The sequence below is a fragment of the Nuphar pumila genome, chromosome 3, assembly GCF_984573655.1.
Source record: "Nuphar pumila chromosome 3, dmNupPumi1.hap1.1, whole genome shotgun sequence".
Classification (NCBI taxonomy): domain Eukaryota; kingdom Viridiplantae; phylum Streptophyta; class Magnoliopsida; order Nymphaeales; family Nymphaeaceae; genus Nuphar; species Nuphar pumila.
Window position 1 is genome coordinate 71,555,425 of NC_143251.1, and position 24,421 is coordinate 71,579,845.

Consider the following 24,421-nt stretch of genomic DNA (forward strand, 5'->3'; position numbering starts at 1 on the left):
TGATCTATTATCTAAAGATGATGATATCTCTAGTGATGATGAATCAACATATAACAATGATAATGAAGTGGTTGAAATTAACAATAATTCTAACCATACTACCTCTCAGGAAGAAAATATAACTAGAGACCCTATCACCTATACTCATAGAGATAGACGCACCTTTAGAAGTGCTATTGAGCAATATAGTGAACCTAGCGAATCTATCTTTACACATGATTCAAATCTTAAAAGAACCGAAATAACTAAAAGAATTCCCTCTAGATTCGTATCCTCTGATTCTTTCTCTCCTAATTATCAGGCTTGCTTAAGTGCCATTCACTCATATTTTGAACCGGATTTTTTTGAAGATGCCAAACGATGTATTGAATGGAGAGAAGCCATTAAGAGTGAACTCAAAGCGCTTAGAAAAGCCAACACTTGGGAATTTCAAATGCTTTCCAGTGGAAAGAAAACTATAGGATGTCGACGGATGCTCAAAGTCAAAACCAAGAGTGATGGATCTCTTGAGAGGTATAAAGCTCGTCTAGTAGCTAAAGGGTATAGTCAAGAATACGGGATTGACTATGAAGAGACATTTGCTCGAGTAGCTCGTATGGTTACTGTCAGATGTCACATCACCATTGCTTTTATTAGAAAATAGAATATTTATCAAATGGATGTCAAAAATACCTTTATAAATGGTGATCTTAATGAAGAAGTCTACATGGATGCTCCACCTGGTATGAAAATTCCTAAAAATAAAGTTCTTTGTCTTCGTAAAGCTCTTTATGGCTTTAAACAAGCTCTCAAAGTTTGGCACGATAGGTTTAACAATGTAATGACTGAAAATGGTTTTTCTTCATGCTATACTTACACTGCATTGTTTGTTAAGAAATCTGAAGCAGGAATTGTTGTATTATTGTTATATGTTGATAACAGGAGATGATACTAAAGGAATCAAAAGTATTAAATCTATCTTGACTTCAAAATTTGAAATGTCAGACTTAAGATTTTTGACATATTTTTTGGGAATTAAGGTTGTTTATTCTCACAGAGGTTACTTTTTGTTTCAAACTAAACTTGTTTGTGAGATTTTTGATAGATCAGGAATCACAGATGACAAGGTCTGTGAAACTTTTGAAATAGTGGGTTCGAAGATGAAGATTGATGATGAGATTCTTCTAAAAGATCTTACACTTTACAGGCAATTGGTTGGATCCCTAACGTATCTTAGCATCACTAGGCATGATATTTCTCATGCAGTACATGTTGCCAGTCAATTTCAACATGCACCTACTACAGTTCATATGAGCGTCATTCTTCGCATCTTCAAATACATAAAGGGTACAATAAACAAGGGAGTATTTCAATCTTCTTCTTCTGAATTAAGTTCAATTGCTTATACTGACTCTGATTGGGGAGGTGACCCAAATAACCGTCACTCCACCACTGGTTTTTGTATTTTTTTAGGGGAATCATTAATTTCTTGGAGATGCAAGAAGCAACAAAAAGTATCGCTTTCATCCACCGAAGCTGAGTATAGAGCCATACATCTACCACCATGAAGATTGTTTGGATTCACATCTTGTTGGAATATATGAATATTCAAGTTCTAGGGCCCACAAAATTATGTTGTGATAATAAAAGTGCAATCTATATTGCCAAAAATCACACATTTCATGAGCGCACGAAGCATATCGAGATAGACTGCCACTATATTTGTGAAGAGTATTTAAGAAGAACCATTGACCTTCCTTATGTTACATCAGAATATCAACCGGCAGACTTCTTCACCAAGGCGCTGTGCTCTCTAAGATTTAACTTGCTTCTTGGCAAACTTTCGGTTGTGGCACCTTAAGTTTGAGGGGGGGGAGGGGGTGTTAAAATGTGGTCTCTTTTATATATATATATATATAGAAAGATACATCAACAACAACAACAACAACAACAACAACAACAACAACTACGCCTTCATCCCAAAACAATTGGGGTCAGCGATATGAACCAAAAAAGAAATTCATTTTGGGTCTTCCACATGAATCCTTTTCCTCCAATCATTTCTATCCAACGCCATGTCCTCGGTGAGGTTCAAAGCATTCATATCCTTTCCTATCATCTCCATCCAAGTCTTCCTAGGCCTACCCCGACCTCTTTTAACTAATATATTTTCCCATTTCTCCAACCTTCTAACTGGAGCATCATTAGGCCTTCGCCGAATATGTCCAAACCACCGTAAACGATTCTCTCGCATCTTATTTTCAATGGGTGCAACACCTACCTTCTTACGTATCTCTTCGTTCCAAATCTTATCTTTTATTGTATTTCCACACATCCATCTCAGCATACGCATCTCAGCTACACTCATTTTTTGAATATGATGTCTCTTGGCAGCCCAACATTCCGTACCATATAGTAAAGCGGGTCTAATAGTCGTCCTATAAAACTTTCCCTTCAACCGCAATGGCATTCTACGATCGCACAGCACTCCAGTAGCACTTTTCCATTTCATCCACCCAACCTTTATCCTATGATTTACATCTCCATCAATTTCTCCATACTTTTGAATGATAGATCCCAAATAATTGAAAGAATCATCCACCGGTATTTCGTGCTCACCAAGCTTCACTACACTCCCATCACTACTTCGTTGCTTACTAAATCGACATTCCATGTATTCTGTCTTACTCTTACTCAACTTAAAACCTCTTGCTTCCAATGTCTGTCTCCATAATTCTAACTTAGCATTAACCTCAGCTCTAGACTCATCAATCAAAACAATATCATCAGCAAACAACATACACCACGTCACATTTTCTTGAATTGATCTCGTAAGCTCATCCATCACTATAGCAAATAGGAAAGGGCTTAAAGCAGATCCTTATAGAAAGATACATATACATATATATATATATATATATATATATCACATATATATATATATATCACATATATATATATATATATATATATATCACATATATATATGTATATGTATCTATCTAAGTATATATATAAATATATATCTCAAACCCGATAAGGGTATTTATGTAAATTCACGTATTTTATGCATATTGTCACTGGAGAATATGATTGTACTTTTTTCATTTTCATTTTCTTTTTGTATTTTTTTTTACTTTTTTCTTATTTTTTACTTTTTGGACTGATGTGACATGAAGGGACCCTCAATACACATGTTGGAGCCCCCCTCCAACAGTTACATTTCTAACCGTTGGAGGGGCTCCAACATATGTATTGGAGCCCCCCATGTTTCCAATGCATTATAAATAGGGGTGATCCCCTTTAGCTTTTTTAATGCTTTTGTAAAGCCCCTTTTGGGACCCAATATATTGTGCATGTGTATCCGTGCCTTTGTGCACTTCTGAGAATTCTCCTTTGTGCCTTTGTGCATACTTCGTGTTTCTAGCATTGTGTTTATACACAGTCTCTTTTTATAGAGATTTTCACAACACAGACAATATAGGGCTCCCTGACAATACAAATTAAGAGATCAATCACAAATGTCAGCAACAATCATCTCTATGGCTATGCACAGGTAATACAGGGCTCCCTGATAATACAAAACAGTTACAATCTACAAGAGGTGCAGATAACTCACCTTACAAATGATTGTAAAACTGTAAACAACATCAGATTCAACAAGTGCACATAACTCACCACATTGATAATCCAAAATCTCTTATAAACAACATCAGTTTTAATGGGTGCACATACCTCACTACACTAATAAATGTCTCTTGTCTACATAAAATGACACTTAAATAAAAGGCATAAAAAAGGTAAAGGCACATGAGTTAAAAAAACTTGTAATCAAAATAAACTAATGTCACTAATAAGAATATCAATTTTAACAATCTTTCTAAATACCATGGTTTAAAAAATAGATAACCATCACAGACAAACACAATTATAAGTATCCATAATAATAACAATGTCCAATCAACAAATGAGTGATGTAACACACTCACAAATCCAGAGATCAATCAACCGTCAGTTAGAGCCAAACCACAAGTTGACAATCTAAACTGACATAAAGCGAGGTGCACACAACTTACCCCAACAAACATCTCTGAACAAATAACAAGGCCAAGAGAATGATGCATCATATAAAATTCTGTGATAGACAATCTAAATGCCACAAACGACAATTCATACTCACATAATTCAATTTCTAAATAGGTGAGTTCATATCAAATATCCGATTTGAAAAAGCAAGTTTCAAATCAAGTTCCTTATAAAGATTTGTGCAATCATATGCACACAAGATATTAATTTATAATTTTTCATAAACCTTGTAAGAAAAGACAATCAAGGTTACAATGAAGAATGAGTGACCAATATAAACAAGCTATATAGAGAGATAACTCAATCTAATCTATTATGAGACAACAATGGTATACAAAATAAATGGACCAAAACTTACAAAGATTATCAATGAATCATACACAAGACCAAAAGCGTATCCAAACACAATCAATCATGGATACTCGCAAAGAGATTAAAATTCATGCATATCTAATAATCTAATAACTTTAAGGCCACATAAAATCCACTATAATATTTAATATTTTATAAATGACAAGAACTGTTAATCAAGAAAATTAGTGTCCATTAGGGGCACACCAACAAAGCCCACAAAAGGGCATCCATAAAAGGCTCAAAATGAAAATTTCATTTGTTCAACAAGAAAGGAAGAGGTATAGAAAACATATAATCATAGTAATTAGAGTTCTTAAGAAACCACATACTTACTTAGAACATAAATTTTAATATATTATAAGAATATGCACAAATAATGACACTAATATACCCAAAATAAACTTTGAATTAATATGCAAGAAAATGAAAGTCTCCAAAGATGTTCACCAATCAACAAAGTGAACACTCAAAGAGATCCACCAAAGCACCACAAGCCACAAAATTGGCTCACACACCAAATCCACCCAAGGTGGTTAACACAATAATATTCTATTGATGATGAAATAATGCAAGAAGAGGTTGAACGCATTCAAGCACCGACAAATCATTTACCACCAAATGCAATATGTATGAAATTACCAACTTTTCAAAGAACATGCCTTGACATATGCATGAAGTTGCCAATAATCATAAAAGTGTTTAAAATTTTTCAAATAAATGTATATACTTTGAATGAACACGTACACAAATTTAATAATGGATATACATGAGAGCATAAAGAATATATATTTTTGTAGAAAAGTAAAAATTGAGGATTTATCATAAAGAGCTCAACAATGTGCTACTTATGAGTTAATGTCAAAACACAAACTCTAGTTTCAATTTAATTTTTAAAGAAAACACATTTTACACGATTAAGAAATAACCATATTATTTTTAACATTTTTTTCAAAAATATATAAATACTCTTTTTTAAAGATAGAGAACTAAAAAATAGTCATATATATAAGGATTTTAGAATACATATCAAAGCCCACATCATGTCGCTCCATTTAACATGAAAGATTATAAGAGACCGAAAGATGTAGACAACACATCCTCTTGGGCACTATAAGAGAGAAGGATTATAAGAGCACACAATGATCACACTTTGAAGGTCTAAGAATACCCTAGGTTTGATACCATGTAATGAAACAAGGAGTCTTCACACACCTCACTCAAGAGGCACAAATCACACCCACAAATGGTCCAAAGCACAAAAACCACTAAGGGCTTATGAAGAACTCAATCACAAAGTGCACATGCACAAGTCCACTATGGGACAATCCAAAAAGCACTAAGGCTTACTCAAGCACAAGAGTACATACAATATCAAAAGAGAGACAACACTTAAAAATAATGAATTTAGTCATGAAGGAGCTTTAAATACAAGGGGCTTTAAGCCCTTATTTATAGGCAAGAAGAGGCCAAGAGGGAGCCTCCAAAGTAGACTTTGGGAGGCTCCCTTGTGTGGAGGCATATACAACAATGCATTTACACAAAGAAATAGAAAATACAAAAATTAAAAAGAAGAACAAATAAAAACCTATTTTCTAACTTGTACAAAATGACCAAAATGCCCTGGTGGGCAACCCAAATTACATTATTCATTATAGTTACATATATCTTGAATTTATATATATAACTATATATGAAGTTATACATATAACTTAACAACTTTCCCAATCCTCTACCTTTATTTGATGTTTATTGATGACTTTAACATGATCATCTCCAACAAGAGCTTTCTCAACATCTTCTTCGACCTTGGTGTGCTTTAACGATTATTCAAGAGAAGTTTCCATCACAAAACCCCAAAGTTTCTTTCCTCTAAGATGATTTTTCATAGCTGAAGCCCACGTCAAGTAGTTGGATCCATTGAGTTTGAAGGAGAGCTCCACTCTTGATTTATGCTCTATGACGAAAAAGAGATAGGTAAAGAGGAAGATAAGGCAACACACTTTTGTCATGATCTTCAATCACCACAAGCAAGACCTCCAATATCAAGAGAACCCAATGAGCTCTGGTACCATGTAATGAAATGAGGGATCACAAGTGATATCCCTAAACACACAATAACAAGCCACTAATGGGCAAGATACATAAAGTCACAAGGCCACTAATTGGCAAAATACATGGAGTCACAAGATATCTAGGCACAATAGCACAAGAGAGCACAAGAGAACATAAAATAATGTATTTTATTGATAGAATGCTCTAAAGAACCATACAAATAAGAGGGGACAAGGTCCCTTATTTATACAACAAAAGGGAGCTCAATATAGCTGAGGGGAGCTCCCCAACAGTCACATTTGTGTCCGTTGGGGAGAATCCCAACAGTCCTATAATATGGGCAATTTAGTCCATGGTCAAAAAGTCAAAAAAGTAAAGATAGAAAAAGTAAAAAATAAAAAGAGAAAAAAGTGCCTAATGGGCTGTGCTAAGTACATATGATAAGAAAGACAAAAATACCCCTGAGGGTTATGTTAATATACAACTATATACATATATATGTCAAAATATATATGTATATAATAGCATACATGAATACGTAAATGCATACATTTTAACAGTACCCACTTAGGAATTGCAAAACCTAGGTGTTTTACTTATGCGTAGACCGATTAGGTGCCTAGTCGGGGCTCTTGACTACACAGGGTTTTCTATAATTTAAACTTAAAAAATTTAAAGATATAAAAATGTTGGCCATATAAGCTGAAGTTTTTTTTATTTCTTAGGAAAAAAGCTGATTTTTTTTATGGCTTGTGGTCCAAGATGCATGTGAATGTTTGCTTATAGGATATTTTCTCATGTTTTTTTTAAGCACCATTCTAGGTTAATGTTAACTTTATCGCTATCTGGATTTAAGACATGGTTTGAAGACTTACCCCTAGATTCAGTGGCTTGGATGAGTCAACCTGTCTTTTGAACGAGTATGCTTCTATTTCATAGGAGTCCCTTTTGAGTCCATACCTGCTTTGCTAGGTTGATTTTGGTGACTAAAGTCATGTCTAGTTTTTCCCCTCTAAGATTAGTTGTCTTAGTGGATGTAATAAGTGAAGATAAATTTTTGAATCTTGAGTCTAGAATTTATTCTAAACCCAGTTTAGCGTACCTGTTTTGACTATTGTGAGAACCACTAATAGGTGGTAAAGTGGATCAGCTTTCAGTTGCCTTAGAGGAAAGGCTTCTTTTGGATACTACAAAAAAGTGAATGGTCTTTTTTTGTCTGTGTTTTGGAAATGAACATATGGATAATGGAGCCATATGGTGCTTTAACAGGATACAGGAAATAAATATATCTGCTTTGTGTCCAAGAGTCAGGCGACTTGGATTAGCTAAAGCCTTGGGAATGGTTTGCTGGTTCAATTTCCCCCATGAAACAACTTGTAGTTTTTTCCTAAATAGTAATTGATTGATGAAACACAAGTTTTAATTAATCAAAGATAACTTCGTAGATAAAAGGAAGCACGTGTTTACGGAAATGATGATAAGAAACTGAAAAAGGCAATTTGCTTCAAATGAAGCAGTCTTTTCTTAGTTTTTTTTGTAGTCTTTTTTATTTTATTTTTCGGTAGTTGGTTTTTTCCTAGTTTTTGAAACTAAAAGCATGAAAATATACAAATCTAAGTCAACCACTTTCTAGAATTAGATCCATATGAGGATGGGAGTAAGAAAGAGAATTACTTTTCATAATTCTTTAGGTAGAGAAGTTCTTGAACAAAATCAAAGAAAGCCCACAAATGGGTCTTCTTAAACAAACTAAAGCATAACAGGATAATAAATGGAAGTCCATTTTCTCTGGAACTCCAACGGAATAATGTACAAACAATGAAGAAACCATTTGTCTCCGAGAAATGAAAGTCTCACAGCATCAAACAAAGATCCACCAGAATTTCAGTCTCATGATACCAAGAGTTAACCATCATTAACACACAAACAACTGCCTAAGCTGTCACTTTCCTAATTATCATCCTTTTGTTTCTCAATTAAGAGGTAAATGACATTATACAATAAGCTTTTTTTCCCTGTCATCGAAGGTTGTAACTTGATGGAATACTTTGTTGAGCTTTAGTGGTGCCACCTCCTTGGCAACATATGCAAAAATATCGTGATATTTTTGCCAAGAAAAACCCTCACCGAGAAATTACCTTGAACACTTTAGGTGACTGTGTTTGTCTCTTTATGATTGTTACAAATAAATTTTGCTTTGTATTCCTTGACAGAACATGATCTGTGTTGCCTTCATTTGGACACATTGGAACACATAATGAAGTTTCAAGAAATAAGACAGTACCTTTCGTTGGGCATGTATTTGTGAAAGCATACAAAACACAGTTAATGATGAAGAAGATCCTTCATAGCTTTCCACATTATCATGTAACAAATCCTATGATAAAAACAAAATTAACAGATGTCTGAAATGAAAATTACATGGTTATAATGTAAATGGATCATGTGAAGCTATATGAGGCAAATATGAGAAATAATGCTCTTGGTCCTTGAGCTAAGATATGCTATTAATATTGTAACCTTTCATGTTCATTATATCTTATGTAAAGGTGTCCTAAAATTTAATGAATTTGTAGACATTATAATATGATGTGTGCTCTTCCTGGAATGATAAAAGAAATAAAATGTATCTAAGTGTCAGGTTCTTCATAATCCCATATGCCTTTCTCTAGGTTGTCCTATATCTGCTAAAGAATATGGACCATAAAGAATGCATTCATTGGAGGAAAAAAACTTACATGGGCACAGCGGCTGAGAGACCTCAGAACATGTACAAGGATGAGCATATGAATATTTAACGCCTGGATTGGTCTGCTTCTCTTCCTACAGAGCCTTTGTAAATTGAGAAGCCCCAATTCCATGTAGTTACTACATGAAACAATCAATATGGCTTAATTATCTATAATAACAAATACTCAGGCAAACCAAGAACTTAAGTTGGATTGCTATTCTAGTTTATTTCACCTATCATCACTATTGCTACTCCTGCAAACAGAAGAAAAGCATCTGAACTAGTTTCTTAAGATGCATGGAAATCGTGCCAAATACCAGAAGTGGTATCGTGAATATATGAAAATTTAGTAAATCAATAGAGATCTACTTCCAGGTAACACTGTAAGAGTTCTCTACATAATGATTTCATGAACAATAAAGGCTTTTAGCATAACCAGGCAGGGTTATAACTTTCTCCCACTCAAGCTGTAGAGAACTACATTCTCTCACTTCCTTTCCTATTATAAAATGTGTATTACCAGTAATTACAAATGATTCTTAAGCATCTGTTTCTTTTTTTTTTTCAAATTTAATTGCATAATTACCTTTTCTTATTTATGTTGCTTGTTTGCAAATACTACCAAGTCAATATCTGGTAAAATCAAGTAGGCATCATAAGATTTTGAAGTCCATAACACTCGGTTTCTTATTCAACATATTCTGCTTAGGGGTGCGATATTGAAAAGGACGCTCTGGTATTACTGGCAGGCGAACGAGTTGGCACTTCTGAAATTGGCTTACTTGCCACCATGGGGATGATGATGGTTAAGGTAATCCAGTTTGGTGTTGCACTTTTAAGTTCCATGACATGCATATAGTTTGGTGGAAACCTCAGTATTTCTATCTGCAGGTCTATCCAAGGCCGATGGTTGGTGTTTTATCCACTGGTGATGAGCTTGTAGAACCAACAACTCTCTATCTTAACTGTGGCCAGGTAATGAAACATATAACTCATATTTTGCTTTATTGTTGAAGATAATTGATACCAGCTGGACATCAATGATGGCATCTCAAATAATTTAATTATATTGCAGATCAGGGATTCCAACCGTGCTATGCTACTGATGGCTGCTATGCAGCAGCAGTGTAAAGTACTAGATATGGGCATTGCTCATGATGATTCAGAACATCTTGAGAGGACTTTTGACAAAGCTATTTCTTCTGGAGTTGATATAATTCTGTCTTCTGGGGGTGTTTCAATGGGGGACAAGGATTTGGTCAAGCCTCTGTTGGAAAAAAGAGGAAAACTATATTTCAACAGGGTAATCTTTTTTTTCTGTATGTTTTCTCTTTGATAGCCAAGCTGGGGGAAGCCCCTCTCATGGATTCCAACCCAAGACCCTGACTCGACCAGATCCAGCTCTCTTATTCAACTCCATTTTATGTTGTATACTTACTGAACATCATGTTATGCCTAAGTAGTAGGCTTGACTTTTCCAAATCTTTCTGGGGTTTCTTTCTTCACATCTGTTCTGAATTATTATAAGAAAAGATATGTTTCAATCTTATAGAATCAATGGCTTGGTGGATCATTATATGGAGGTTTCCATTCTAGAGTGTAGGCTACTTTCCATAATCGTTTGCACTTTGGAATACCTAGGATTCATCCAATCAGATTTGTGTCTAAAAAGTGGGATTCATTGGGATCCAACCATGATGGTGAACTCATCTAGTTCCATATTGAGCCAGAATGACAGACCCTGATGTTGACTGTCACAGGGATAGTCCAACTTGTAAAAGTATCTCCAACTAAGATCAAGACCTTAATATTCTTGATAATAAACCCGGCACACATGCACAATAAGAACACTTTAGAACACTTGTGCACAAAAGCACAACTCACAAAAACTCACAAATGCACAAAGGCATAAAAAATATTGGAATCACTTTATTGAGCACTTGGGCTTTGACTCAAAGCCATAAGAAAATACAAAGGGGAGAGCCCCTATTTATAACAACCAAAAGGGGGCCTTGGAGGGGCTCCACTCATAGACGTTGGAGCCCCTCCAATGGTCACAAATGTGACCGTTGGAGGGGCCCAACGTCTATTTGAGTGGGCCCCCAAGGTACCTTTTGGTACTTAAAAGAAAAGAAATAAAAAATTAAAAAGAAATAAAAAATAAAATTAATTTACAATCACATTCATAAAAGTGAATGTGCGTAAAACAGTGGAAAAGACTAAACTACCCCTACGGCTAAACAAATAGAAATATATATTATATATATAATAAGTAGATACATATACATATATATTAATATATGTATATGTATTACCTTATATATATAAAATATATATATTACATTACATGATTAATTACATAATTTAACACCCCCCCTCAAACTTAGGGCAGGATGACCGAGAGTTTGCTAAGAAGGAAGTTGAAGCGCGGAGCACACAAGGCTTTAGTGAAGAAATCCGCCAACTGATATTCTGACGTGACATATGGAAGGTCGATGACTCCTTTGAGGTACACCTCCCGAACATAGTGACAATCCATCTCTATGTGTTTGGTCCGTTCATGAAAAGTATGATTCTTAGCAATATAAATCGCACTTTTGTTGTCACAGCATAGCTTGGTAGGTCCTTCAATTGTGATCCCCATGTCTTCCAGCAACTGATGAATCCATACAATTTCCATGGTAGTAGTTGCCATGACACGATATTCGGCTTCAGTTGATGATAGGGACACTTTTTGCTGCTTCTTGCATCTCCATGAGATCAATGAATCTCCTAAGAATACACAAAAACCAGTGGTGGAGTGACGGTTATTTGGGTCACCTCCCCAATCAGAGTCAGTATAAGCAATTAATTTTAACTCAGAAGAGGATGACAGAAAAACTCCCTTATTAAGAGTATCTTTAGGTATCTTACGACACGTAAGACAACACTCATGTGAATAGAAGTTGGTGCATGCTGAAACTGACTTGCCGTATGCACTGCATGTGAGATATCTGGTCTGGTAATACTCAGGTACATCAACGATCCTACAAGTTGTCTGTAGGGAGTAGGATCAGAGAGAAGAACACCATCATCAATCTTAATTTTAGCTCCTACTATAGCAGGAGTTTCATAAACTTTATCATCTGTAATACCTGACCTGTCAATAATCTCAGATGCAAGCTTAGTTTGAGACAAAAAATACCCTCTATGAGAGTATGCTACCTCAATACCCAAAAAATAAGTTAAAAATCCCAAGTCAGACATTTCAAACTTATCCTTTAAAATTGATTTTATGCTTTTAATCCCTTTAGAATCGCTTCCGGTTATAAGCATGTCATCCACATATAGAAGCAAAATAAAAATCTCTGCATTAGATTTTCTAACAAACAAAGCAGTATCAGTAAAACAGGATTAAAACCATTTTCTAACATTACAGAGTTAAACCTATCATACCAAGCCTTGGGGGCTTGTTTCAAACCATAAAATGCTTTTCGAAGGCGAAACACTTTTCCTTTAGGAGACTCCATTCCAGGAGGATCATCCATATACACTTCTTCGTTTAGATCTCCGTTTAAAAAAACATTCTTAACAGCCATTTGATAGATGTTCCACTTGTTGATTGAGGCAACGGTTATAAGACATCGGACGGTGACCATTCGAGCTACCGGGGCAAAGGTCTCTTCATAATCAATCCCATATTCTTGACTATATCCTTTTGCAACTAAACGAGCCTTGTATCTCTCGAGGGACCCATCACTCTTAGTCTTAACCTTAAACACCCATCTACACCCTATTGTTTTCTTATCTTTAGGGAGGTCTTGAAATTCTCATGTCTTTGCTTTCCTTAGAGCTTCAAGTTCATTATCCATAGCGACTATCCATTCCAGACATTTTCGTGCTTCCTCGAAGTTTCTAGGTTCTATGTAAGAGTGAATGGCGCTTAGACAGACTTTATATTTAGGTGAAAAAAACTCATATGAGATGAACCTAGAGGGGGGTTTTCTCTGTCTTTCAGTCCTACGAAGGTTTTCCTCACTTTGAGGAGTAGTCCCACTAGCATCATCATATCTTTCGAGGGCACTTCTGAAAGTCTTCCTATCTCTATGAGTGTAGGTTATGGGATCTCTATGCGGTTCTTCATTGACATATTGATGAAGCGTTGGGGGCACATAATTGGTTTCATTATTACATGAGTCATTTTGATTTGACTCATCATCACTAGTATCATCATCTACAGTCAACAGATCAAACAAAAAAGAATAGTCTATATTCTAGTCATTAGATTCAAATTTTTCGAAACCACTGATATTTTCCAAGAAGCTTACATTTCTGGAAACATATAGTTTATCATTTTTAATATCATAACAATGAAAACCTTTTTGAGTTTCAGAATAACCAAGAAAGGCACGAGGAATGGCCTTGGGGGAGAGTTTGTCATTTTTATCAGTAAGGACAAAACATTTACATCCAAAAACCCTTAACCTGCTATAATCAGGTTCTTTTTCGTATAATTTTTCAAATGGGGAAACCTTGTTCAAGTTTTTTGATGGAAGTCTATTTATGAGATAGACTGATGTAAGGGCTGCCTCAGCCCAGAGTCTTTTTGGAATATTTTGTGAAATGAGTAAAGCTCGTGTTGTTCCAATAATATGCTATGTTTTCGTTCAGCCAACCCATTTTGTTGTGGGGTTTTAGGACAAGACTTTTGATGGAGAATACCATGATTTTCAAGATAACTTTTGAATTCATTGAAAAGATATTCGCCACCCGAATTGGTTCTAAGAATTTTTAAACTTCCATTGAATTGATTTAAAATCATTATATGAAATGTTTTAAAAATTGAGAAAACTTCATGTTTATGTTTAAGAAAATATATCCAACTAAATCTAGTGTAATCGTCCACAAAGATAACATAGTATGAGAAAACTCCTTTAGATATCACCGGAGTCGGACTCCATACATCGGAGTGAACAATTTCAAAAGATTTTGTTGTAAACATGGATCTTTGAGAAAACGGAAGACTTTTCATTTTCCCAAGAATACATTCATTACATACAAAATTTTCATTATAAAGATGCTTAATAAAAGGCAAATAAGAGATTTTAACAATGTTGGGATGACCCAATCTCTTATGCCATACATGAATATCTTTGTTTTGAGCAACATTACAAAATTGATTCTTGGGAATTTTGAGAAAATCAACATAGTAGAGGTCTCCTCTCCTAGAGGCTTCCCCAATCAACTTCCCGGACTGGCGATCTTGTATCCTACATTTATTAGAAGAGAATTTTATATCACAACCATAGTCCGAGAGTTGAGAAACGGAGAGTAAATTTAAGTTTAGTTTTGGTATAAGACGACTTTTTGGAATAAAGAAGTCTTGTTTTTCAAAATTGCCCATTCATTTAATTTCAAGAGGTGTTCCATCCGCCGTTGAGACAAAAGATGGAAGAAATTTTTTAGAAAAATCAGAAAGAAAACAAAAACTTGGAGTTATGTGAAATGAAGCACCGGAATCTAGGAGCCAAGATGTCTTACCGAGAGAAGAGGAAGATGACATAGCAGCTCCGGAAATGCCTCATTTGAGAAGAGGTTGAAGAGCATCCATAATTTGTTGAAGGGAAAGATGCTCATTTGATGAAGAAGGTCGTTTCTCTGGTTGGGATGCCATAGTCGCGACAAGAATTTTCTTCTATTTGGGGCAAATGGGTTTGATATGCCCGGGTTCTTTACAAAAATGGCAAGTTAATTTTCTCTAGTCTCTTTTGCCATATCGATCATTTCCTCCATGTCCTTGATTTTTGAAATGGGGAGGTTTGTAGGCCTTCATATTATTCCCGGGTCTTGACACAGCATTAACCGCTTCATAATCATTTTGAGAAGGTGTAGCAAGGATGCTAGAATTATTTTTACTAATCCCCATACGGGTTTCTTCACCACTTAGCTTAGTGATAACATCTTCAATAGAGGGAGATGTGAAGGCGGATAGTAGAGAGGACCGAATTTGCTCAAATTCGGGTCTAAGACCATTTAGAAAATTGAAGAATCGATCTTCCTCTAGTTGTTTGTGTCTTAACTCGATAGCTTCTCCGCTCCATTTTGGTTCGAGCATAGCAATCTCGTCCCAAATAGATTATAATTCGGCAAAATATTCCCGAATAGACAAATCGTTTTGTTGAAGGGTCAAAGCCTTCTTTTGGAGGTAATATTTGTGAGATAAGTCCCTTGAAGTATACATTTTTTCAAGGTACAACCAAGCTTCAGAGACCCTTTTAAACTTAATGATGTTGGCGTTGATCTTGGTTTCTACGGATGAAAAAATCCGAGACAAGATTTTGAAGTTCATCTCCCACTCATCATGCCTTTTGGAATAATCTTCTAGGGCCTTTTGTCTATCTTCACCTTCAAGAATCTTAATATTCCCTTTTTCTATGATTGTAAGTTTGGGTTCGGGTTCCGATATTGAACCTTGAACGTACCCCCAAAGACCTTTCCCTTTGATATGGGCTTTCATATTGCCGGCCCAAACATGGTAGTTCGTGTAATAACCCGTAAAAAAAAAAAGTTAGGATTCGGGTCGGATCCGGACCCGGACCCGACCCGGACCCAATTAAGGCACCGCCTCCCTCGTGCCTTCTTTAGAAAATAAGGCAGGGGGTTTCAAATACGCCCCCCCCCCCCTCGCTGTCTCTCTCCCTCACCGCCTCCCGACTCTCCCTCGCTCGTCTACTGCCGCCACTTGCGACCTCTCTCCGCCGCCGCCGCCGACCACCAGGTACGTTCTTCCTCCTCTTCTTCTCCCTCTTTCCGTCTCTCTCTCTCTCCCATCCTTCCCCCTCGTTTCTTCGTTATACAGGGAGGGGAGGGCTGAGCCTCCTCCCTGCTTTCGTACGGCAGGCGAGGGGCGGAGCCCCCTCCCTACTTCCGTACGGCAGGGGAGGGGCCGGGCCCCTCTTCCCTGCTCTCTGCTACGGCAGGGGAGGGGTCGAGCCCCTCCTCCTTGCCCCTTTTTGTTGCGCCAGCAGGGGCCATCGGCCCCTGCCTTTCGTTTGCCAGCAGGGGCCTATGGCCCCTGCCTTTCTTTTACGCCAGAAGGGGCCATCGGCCCCTGCCTTTCGTTTGCCAGCAGGGGCCTATGGCCCCTGCCTTTCTTTTGCGCCAGCAGGGGCCATCGGCCCCTGCCTTTCGTTTGCCAGCAGGGGCCTATGGCCCCTGCCTTTTGTCAGCAGGGGCATAGGCCCCTGCCTTTCGTTTGCCAGCAGGGCCCCTGCCTTTCTTTTGTCAGCAGGGGCATAGGCCCCTGCCTTTCGGTTGCCAGCAGGGGCCATCGGCCCCTGCCTTTCTGTGTGCCAGTAGGGGCCATTGGCCCCTGCCTTTCTGTTTGCTAACAGGGGCCATCGGCCCCTGCCTTTTTGTTTGCCAGCAGGGGCCGATCCCCCCTGCCCCTTTGTGCGCGAGCCTATACCCTTGGTCGACAGACTCGGGGAATCTTTGCAAGCTACATCGTAATGGGGACAGATCATTACAAATGTTGATCTCCAGCGAGGAATTCCTAGTGAACGTGAATCATCTGCTCACATTGACTACATCCCTCTTTGGGCGGCAAGGCTCATTTGGCCCTGCACCATCCTTTTTTTCGAGTCATTTGGGACTGTTGACCCCAGCTCTATGTATTGGAGAAGTTGAGTCTTTGCCTTGCTTTTGTCTGGGCTTGCATGTTAATATCGCATATTTGCAGTTACGACGGATCTCACTCGCGCTCCGCGACCCGAGCCGTCAATTGTGTATGTCCGCAGACGTCAGCAAGCTCGTAACCCTCCAAGGTAGGGAAAGATTGTACGGAAGACTTGGATAATTGAATTAAGTTCAATTAAACTAAAAACGATCAATAAATGAATATATATATATATATATACAAATATATATATATATCTATCTATATATATATATATATTTATACGAGTATGCACTTAACTCAAGGACGCGGTTTCGCGATCCTTGCCCTTTACCTTATGTCAGTCTATACTTGCCATCGTGTATCACGTCGAGATCTCGTGTTGCATTCTTGCTTATGGTTTGTATGTGCAGTCACGCATCGTGGCGAGGTTCAGCGTTGCACTTCTGCTTACCGTCTTTACCTTGTCGTCGCGCTTTGCGCCTAGACTCTTGTTTTTGTATGTATTATTACTGCTTTGCTATTGCAGATGCCGCACAGGTTTTTGCTCTTTGCATATGCCTTAAAGGCATCCTCAGGCATTCACCTCTCTCTCTCGCGACGAGAGTTGAGATAGGAGCTAGCGTAACATCCCCGTCTAAGGAGGGGGATACCTTGCAAGGATCCTGACTCCTTGAGTATGCAGTCCTGCAGACGAGTTGGAGTTTCTGTTGAGAAACATGTTTCTCGTCTATCGAGGCCGGTGTCGAGTCATGCGAGGCATGTAGATACCCCGATAGCAGATGAGGTTCTAGAAAATCGCATGCATAATGTTGGCACAAGGTACTGCTGTTTCAAAGGATATAGTAAAGTTGATAAACTTTACATCTTTGTGAAACACTCCTGTTGAGGCTTCTTTTGAGGAGCTATACCCCCTTCATCCTAGAGTACTTGTAGTCGTGCACGACACGTCTAGTACTGCGATGATCGGATGAGACGGTCGTGCGACCTCGAACAGTGCGAAATGCACAATGCTGGAATCACATAAATGGCCTCACATTCGCCTTCACAGGCAAGATGCTCGAGTGGTTTAAAGACCACATCATAGAGTGGGTCGTTAGTTAAGCAACCCCTAACGTACCTATTCGTTTCTAGTGGTCTGTCAAGGGAGAGGACAGAGCGGTACAAACTCCAATGGACAGGTTGTTAACAACCACCCTACGGGCAATGATCCAGCCTCCCCAGTCATTGGAGTTAGGGGAAAGGGGCTACAATAGTAAGCTCAGCACTTCTGCAGAAGTTGGATGCATCCGTGACACTGCCTCCTTTGGGGAATCCTCTCTCCGCTAAAGCCGTCCCTCTGGAGCGGACTCAACTAGCTATTCGGGTTATTCAAAATACATAGAATAACAGACGCCCGAACTAGTCTCAGTTGTTTCTACGTTTTGCCTGCGCGTACCCGCAGGCCAGTAATATCGAAACATAAAGTCTGTTCACACTGGTTGTTGAGTAGTGAGACTCACTTGCACTCGCTTGCACCATTGACTCGCTTGCAATAGCTATTCGTTTGCACTACTGATTCGCTTGCACTACTTACGCGTTTGCACTATGTACCTGCTTGCATTGCTTACCTGTTTAACTGCATATCTGCTTTAAACTGCGTAACCTACTGAATTAAATGTACATAATTCAGTTTCTTTGTAGTCTCTCTTGTGCACCTACTAGTTTTTTTGCGAAACTAACCCATTCTATGGGTACAGGTGATGAATAGGTACTTCACGGGCGATGGCAAGATGACTTCAAGACTTTCTTCTTCCTGCTCTTAGCTCGCGTCCTAATGTTTTTGGGTCTTGTAACGGATTTTCCTTGGGACATCCGAATTTTGTACTCTTGGAACCTTCTTTTAATGAAAGCGCCTTTTTCAAGTAGCATGGGTTGTATGTTTTGGTTCTTCAGCTAACGTGCCCAAAGTGGTCAACTTACTTTTCTAAAATTAACAAAAGGATGGTCTGCCGCTTATTTCTTAAACCAACTCTATAATAAAGAGATTCTTTTAGTCTCTTGCCTGTTTTATGAAAGGTTCGAAAGTTGAAATTTTGGGGCGTTACAGTTCGAACCACTAAGTTTAAAACCAAAGGAGAAGTGAGTCTTTTTCACCCATTAGAGAGGGAAGATGATAGAAAATAATGAGTACCTCAAAGGATTTTCAAACCTTTCTTCACAAAAGATGCTTCTAAAATATTGCCCGAAGGAGATGATTCACTTCAAAACTTCAATAACTTGAAGACACGTTTTTGGAGGCACTTCACAAGTGAAGAGATGCACGATCCTCCTTCTTCAACGAGGCTCTGATACCATGTAAAAGTATCTCCAACTAAGATAAGGACCTTAATATTCTTGATAATAAACCCGGCACACATGCACAATAAGAACACTTGTGCACAAAAGCACAACTCACAAAAACTCACAAATGCACAAAGGCATAAAAAATATTGGAATCACTTTATTGAGCACTTGGGCTTTGACTCAAAGCCATAAGAAAATACAAAGGGGAGAGCCCCTATTTATAACAACGTCTATTTGAGTGGGCCCCCAAGGTACTTTTTGGTACTTAAAAGAAAAGAAATAAAAAATTAAAAAGAAATAAAAAATAAAATTAATTTACAATCACATTTATAAAAGTGAATGTGCGTAAGACAGTGGAAAAGACTAAACTACCCCTACGGCTAAACAAATAGAAATATATATTTTATATATATAATAAGTAGATACATATACATATATATTAATATATGTATATGTATTACCTTATATATATAAAATATATATATTACATTACATGATTATTTACATAATTTAACACAACTTACCTCCGTGTCAATTCTTAATGGAAACTTACACAAAATGGTATGTTCCATGTCCCTGTGAGTTGTGACATTGATAGGTGGTTAACGACATTATATATTGGGTATATGACATTATGGGCCATTTCAATCAACCTGATCACATATCTGTAGTGTCCAATCTAGATTAACCCATGTGAGACCAATCCCACTTGTATAGACCATGTTCAATGCGACCCACTAGGATTATATTTTTTGACCTTTGCCACATAAGACTTGAATTTAGATGAAACCTTGGGTTAAATGTGTTTCTTCCTTGTTACATTCACTGACGAATATAATCAATATTCTGTGAACTTGTGTAATTAAAACCTGTTTTAATCATCTTTGGGTTTGTGAGCATGGGTACAATGATATTGTTTAGCATCTCATACAAATAATTGCTGGTTATGCATATATGCTATTAGGTAACCCTATATTTGATGAAGAACAGAAGTGAGGTTTCATTTACCTAACACAGGAGAGCCTCCTATGTGTGTCTCTTCTCTTTTTTCTGTTCCCTTCTGCTTCTTTACTAAGAAACCTGCACGGTTTATCATATAGTGAAAACATAGGTCATGGCATTTGCTTTATACAGGTGGTGAACAATGACGGGGCATCTGCATTATGGAAGCCCCTTTCACAGATGATGCATCTGCAAAGAACAGATCCTCCTCTCCTCCCTCTACCCTAGGACGCCTTTCTATACCTTTTTGTGCAGAAAAGAGGGAAATTTTCCCATGGTTGCCGCTGATATGTATCCCCAAAAAAGGGCCCTTTTGAATTGTAGCATCATTGTTCTTTAATTGTTCTATTTGAATTCAGTAGCCTACAAAATTGTATGAAAGGTAACTTTTATTTATTCAAGTTAGACTTGTGTTTTTAGTTTCATATGTAGAAAATGCATTCTAGTATTTTGTTTAACAAAACGTGAACTTAGATTGCTGTGGTTATCAATGATAAGCTTTAAACTTTAGAATCCTTTTGGGGCTCACCCCGCGTAGTGGGGATAAGTGATGATGATGACGAATCCACTCAAATGATTTCAAATCTATTAATTGAATACTTAAGTTTGTTGATGTAAATGGCTTTCAGGTGTTAATGAAACCTGGGAAGCCATTAACTTTTGCAGAGATTACTGTTGATTCAACAGTGGGATGGCAAGAAACTCGAATGAAGGGTCTGCTGACGATTGGTCAGATCAGCGGGGATTCGTGTTGGATTGCATAAGTTCCCTAGCAGCGGCTATGCGAGACCAGATTCGTTCTCAAAGGGAACCAGCGCTCGTTTCTGAGCCGAAGCCGCATACCGCAGTGACGTATGAGAAATTCCTGAAGCTTGACCCCCCGACCTTCGATGGCAAGCCCGACCTAGACATGGCCGATAACTTGGTGAAGGAGGTGGAACGAGTGTTCGAGGTCTTGTCAGTGCCCGATGACAAAAAAACGTTATTCAGGACCTTTAGGCTGAAGGAGAATGCCCGCAGTTGGTGGGACATGGCCCGGAGTGTGCAGTTTTCGGGAATTTCGCCCATTCCTTGGGAAGCTTTTAGAAAGGCTTTCTTGGAGAACTACTTCCCGCCTCATGCGAGAGAGAAGAAGAAGGTGGAGTTCTTGGAGCTCAGCCAGGGCAATTCGAGTTTGACGGATTATATCGCCAAATTCCAGCGCTTAGAACCCTATTGTCCCAACCTGTTCGCGGATGATCGCGAGCGAGCAGGAAAGTTTGTTCGGGGGCTGAAGGAGGGGCTCATGCATCGAGTCCTAACCAGCATGCCCTCGACTTTCTCTGCGGCAGTTGTTGCTGCCACCCTCCTGAGTGAGGCCTGGGAGCGCACTAAGAGTACACAGGGCAGGAGGCCACCCGCTACGGGTGGTGAGCCGAAGACACCTTCCGGTGACCCAGGCAAACGACCGTTCCTTCCTGTGAAGAGCGAAGGAGGAAGGAAACGATATCCTCCTTCGAAGCGTCAGCGGCCTCAGGGCAACCCTCCAGCCAGGCAGCAGACGGGCAATGTGTGCCCCAGGTGCGGTCGATCCCACATTGGGCAGGCGTGCCCGCTCGACACAGGCGGATGCCTGTATTGTGGTAAGATGGGCCACTATGCCCGCGACTGTCGCAAAAAGGCGGCTGACGACGCCAGGCAGACCAGCGGAGCACCTCTGCTCCCTCGGCCACCACAGTCGCAACAGCAGTATCAGACGCCGCAACCGCAGGCGAGCGGTCAAAGGAGGGCACCGGGACGCGTCTACTTAGCCAAGGCCGAGCAGCTGACCAAGGGCGACCTAGTGCAAGGTACCCTTTTTGTCGCTAACCAAGCGGCTTTTGTGCTTTTTGATTGTGGTGCCACACACTCTTTTATTTCGGTAAATTTTGCCGAGTTTTTGTGCGTACTTGTAAAACCCTTACATAATACCCTTGAAGTGTATAACCCGATTGGGAAAAATACTGTTTGTGCGACCTACGTACCAGAGTTGGACGTAGTCTTGGCAGATTGGCATTTACCGGCTTGTGCTATCCTGCTAGTGATGACGGAATTTGATGTCATCCTAGGCATGGATTGGTTGCACAAGTATCATGCCAAGATTTTTTGCAGAGATAGCAAGATTGTTTTGTCTCCCCCAGGAATGCCCAAGGTGGAATTCAAGATCGTGAAACCTGTTCAGGCAAGCAAGTTGATTTCGTCGCTGAAGGCGCAGAGCTACCTCAGGAAGGGATGCACTGCCTTTTTGGTTAGTGTCGTCCAGTCCGAGCCGACGCGAGTCTCGATGGGAGACTTGGAGGTTGTGCGAGATTTTCCAGACGTCTTCCCAGAGGAACTGCCAGGCCTTCCTCCACCTCGTGAGGTGCAGTTCAACATCGAGTTGCTGCCGGGTATTGCGCCAATTTCTAAGGCTCCATATCGGATGGCACCAGCCGAGCTCGAAGAGCTCAAGAAGTAGTTGTAGGAGTTGATGAATCAGTGATTCATCCGCCCCAGCGTCTCGCCTTGGGGAGCTCCTGTCTTGTTCGTGAAGAAGAAGGACGGATCATTGCGATTGTGCATCGACTATCAGATGCTCAACCAGGCGACAATAAAGAATAAGTACCCGTTGCCACGCATCGAGGATCTGTTCGATCAGTTGCAGAGGGCCAAGATCTTCTCAAAGATCGACCTTAGATCTGGGTATCATCAACTTAGAATTAAGGGAGATGATATCTCCAAGACGGCCTTCCGGACCAGGTATGGGCATTACGAATTTACGGTCATGCCCTTCGGACTCACTAACGCTCCTGCAACGTTCATGGATCTCATGAATAGGGTGTTCAAACCCTTCTTGGACACCTTCGTGATCGTGTTCATCGACGACATCTTGGTGTATTCCGATAGCTGGGAGCAACATCGTGAGCACTTGAGAGTTATTCTCGAAACTTTGCGAAAGGAGCGTTTGTTCGCTAAGTACTCTAAGTGCGAGTTTTGGCTCGAGGAGATCATGTTTTTGGGACATGTCATCTCCAAGGAAGGTGTGTCCGTGGATCCAGCGAAAGTCGAGGCTATACTCAGTTGGCAGCAACCGAGGAATGTTCGTGACATTCGGAGTTTTCTTGGATTAGCTGGGTATTATCGAAGATTTATCCAGGACTTTTCTAAGATCTCTCTACCCTTGACGCAGCTCCTGAAGAAAGAAGCTAAGTTCGTGTGGGACGACATGTGCGAGAGCAGTTTTCAGATGTTGAAGGAACGTCTTACGACTGCTCCTATTTTGGCCTTACCTTCGGGTCGAGGCGGCTTCGTGATTTACACCGACGCTTCCGGGACAGGCTTGGGTTGCGTCTTAATGCAGAACGATAGAGTGATCGCCTATGCATCGCGCCAACTTAAAATACATGAGAAGAATTATCCGACTCATGATTTGGAGTTAGCAGCGGTGGTCTTCGCATTGAAGATATGGCGACACTATTTGTATGGGGAGCGGTTCGAGGCTTTTACAGATCATAAGAGCCTAAAATATTTATTCTCGCAGAAGGAGCTGAATATGAGGCAGCGGCGTTGGCTGGAATTCCTCAAGGATTACGACTTTACCTTGTCCTACCACCCGGGAAAGCGAACGTTGTGGCCGACGCTCTGAGCCGCAAGTCTCCCAGCGTTTCTGTTAATTTGTTATTTGCGGGGTGGAAACTGATCGAGGATCTGATATCGTGAGAACCGTTTGCAGTCACTCCAGTTTCGATCAGTCTTTCCAGCATGGTAGCTCAACCTGAGCTATTATCTAGGATCTTTGTTAGTCAAAAGTTCGATGAGCGGTACGAAAAGCTGAAGGCTCTAGCGCAGCGGGCCGATACCCCCTTTCGTCTGAGTGAGGAAGGAGGTGTATGGCGTAAGGATCGTCTCTAGGTGCCAAAAGACCCTATTTTGAGAGATGAGATTCTCGCTGAAGCCCACAAGTCCAAGTACACGATTCACCCGAGCGGCATAAAGATGTTCAAAGATTTGCAGCGCAGATATTGGTGGAGTGGAATGAAGCGGGACGTAGCCGAATACGTTTCGAAGTGCTTGACTTGCCAACAGGTTAAGATCGAGCACCAGCGACCAGGCGGAGTGATGCAGCAGATAGAGATTCCACAATGGAAGTGGGAGGACATCACGATGGACTTCATCGTCGGTTTGCCGAGGACGCGGAGGAAACACGATGCGATTTGGGTGATCGTGGATCGACTCAC

General features: G+C 39.5%; 1 protein-coding gene across 2 annotated transcripts in view; it reads left to right on the forward strand.

Annotated features, from left to right (window-relative positions):
* Nucleotides 1–24,421, forward strand: part of B73 (molybdopterin biosynthesis CNX1 protein / molybdenum cofactor biosynthesis enzyme CNX1 (CNX1)) — a 157,575-nt gene that overhangs the window by 56,184 nt on the left and 76,970 nt on the right. For both annotated transcript variants that reach the window (XM_089999537.1, XM_089999538.1), the window contains exons 4-6: nucleotides 9,912–10,013; nucleotides 10,094–10,177; nucleotides 10,278–10,505. In XM_089999537.1, the coding sequence (XP_089855663.1) occupies nucleotides 9,912–10,013; nucleotides 10,094–10,177; nucleotides 10,278–10,505 (414 nt within the window). The remainder of the gene's footprint in view (nucleotides 1–9,911; nucleotides 10,014–10,093; nucleotides 10,178–10,277; nucleotides 10,506–24,421) is intronic.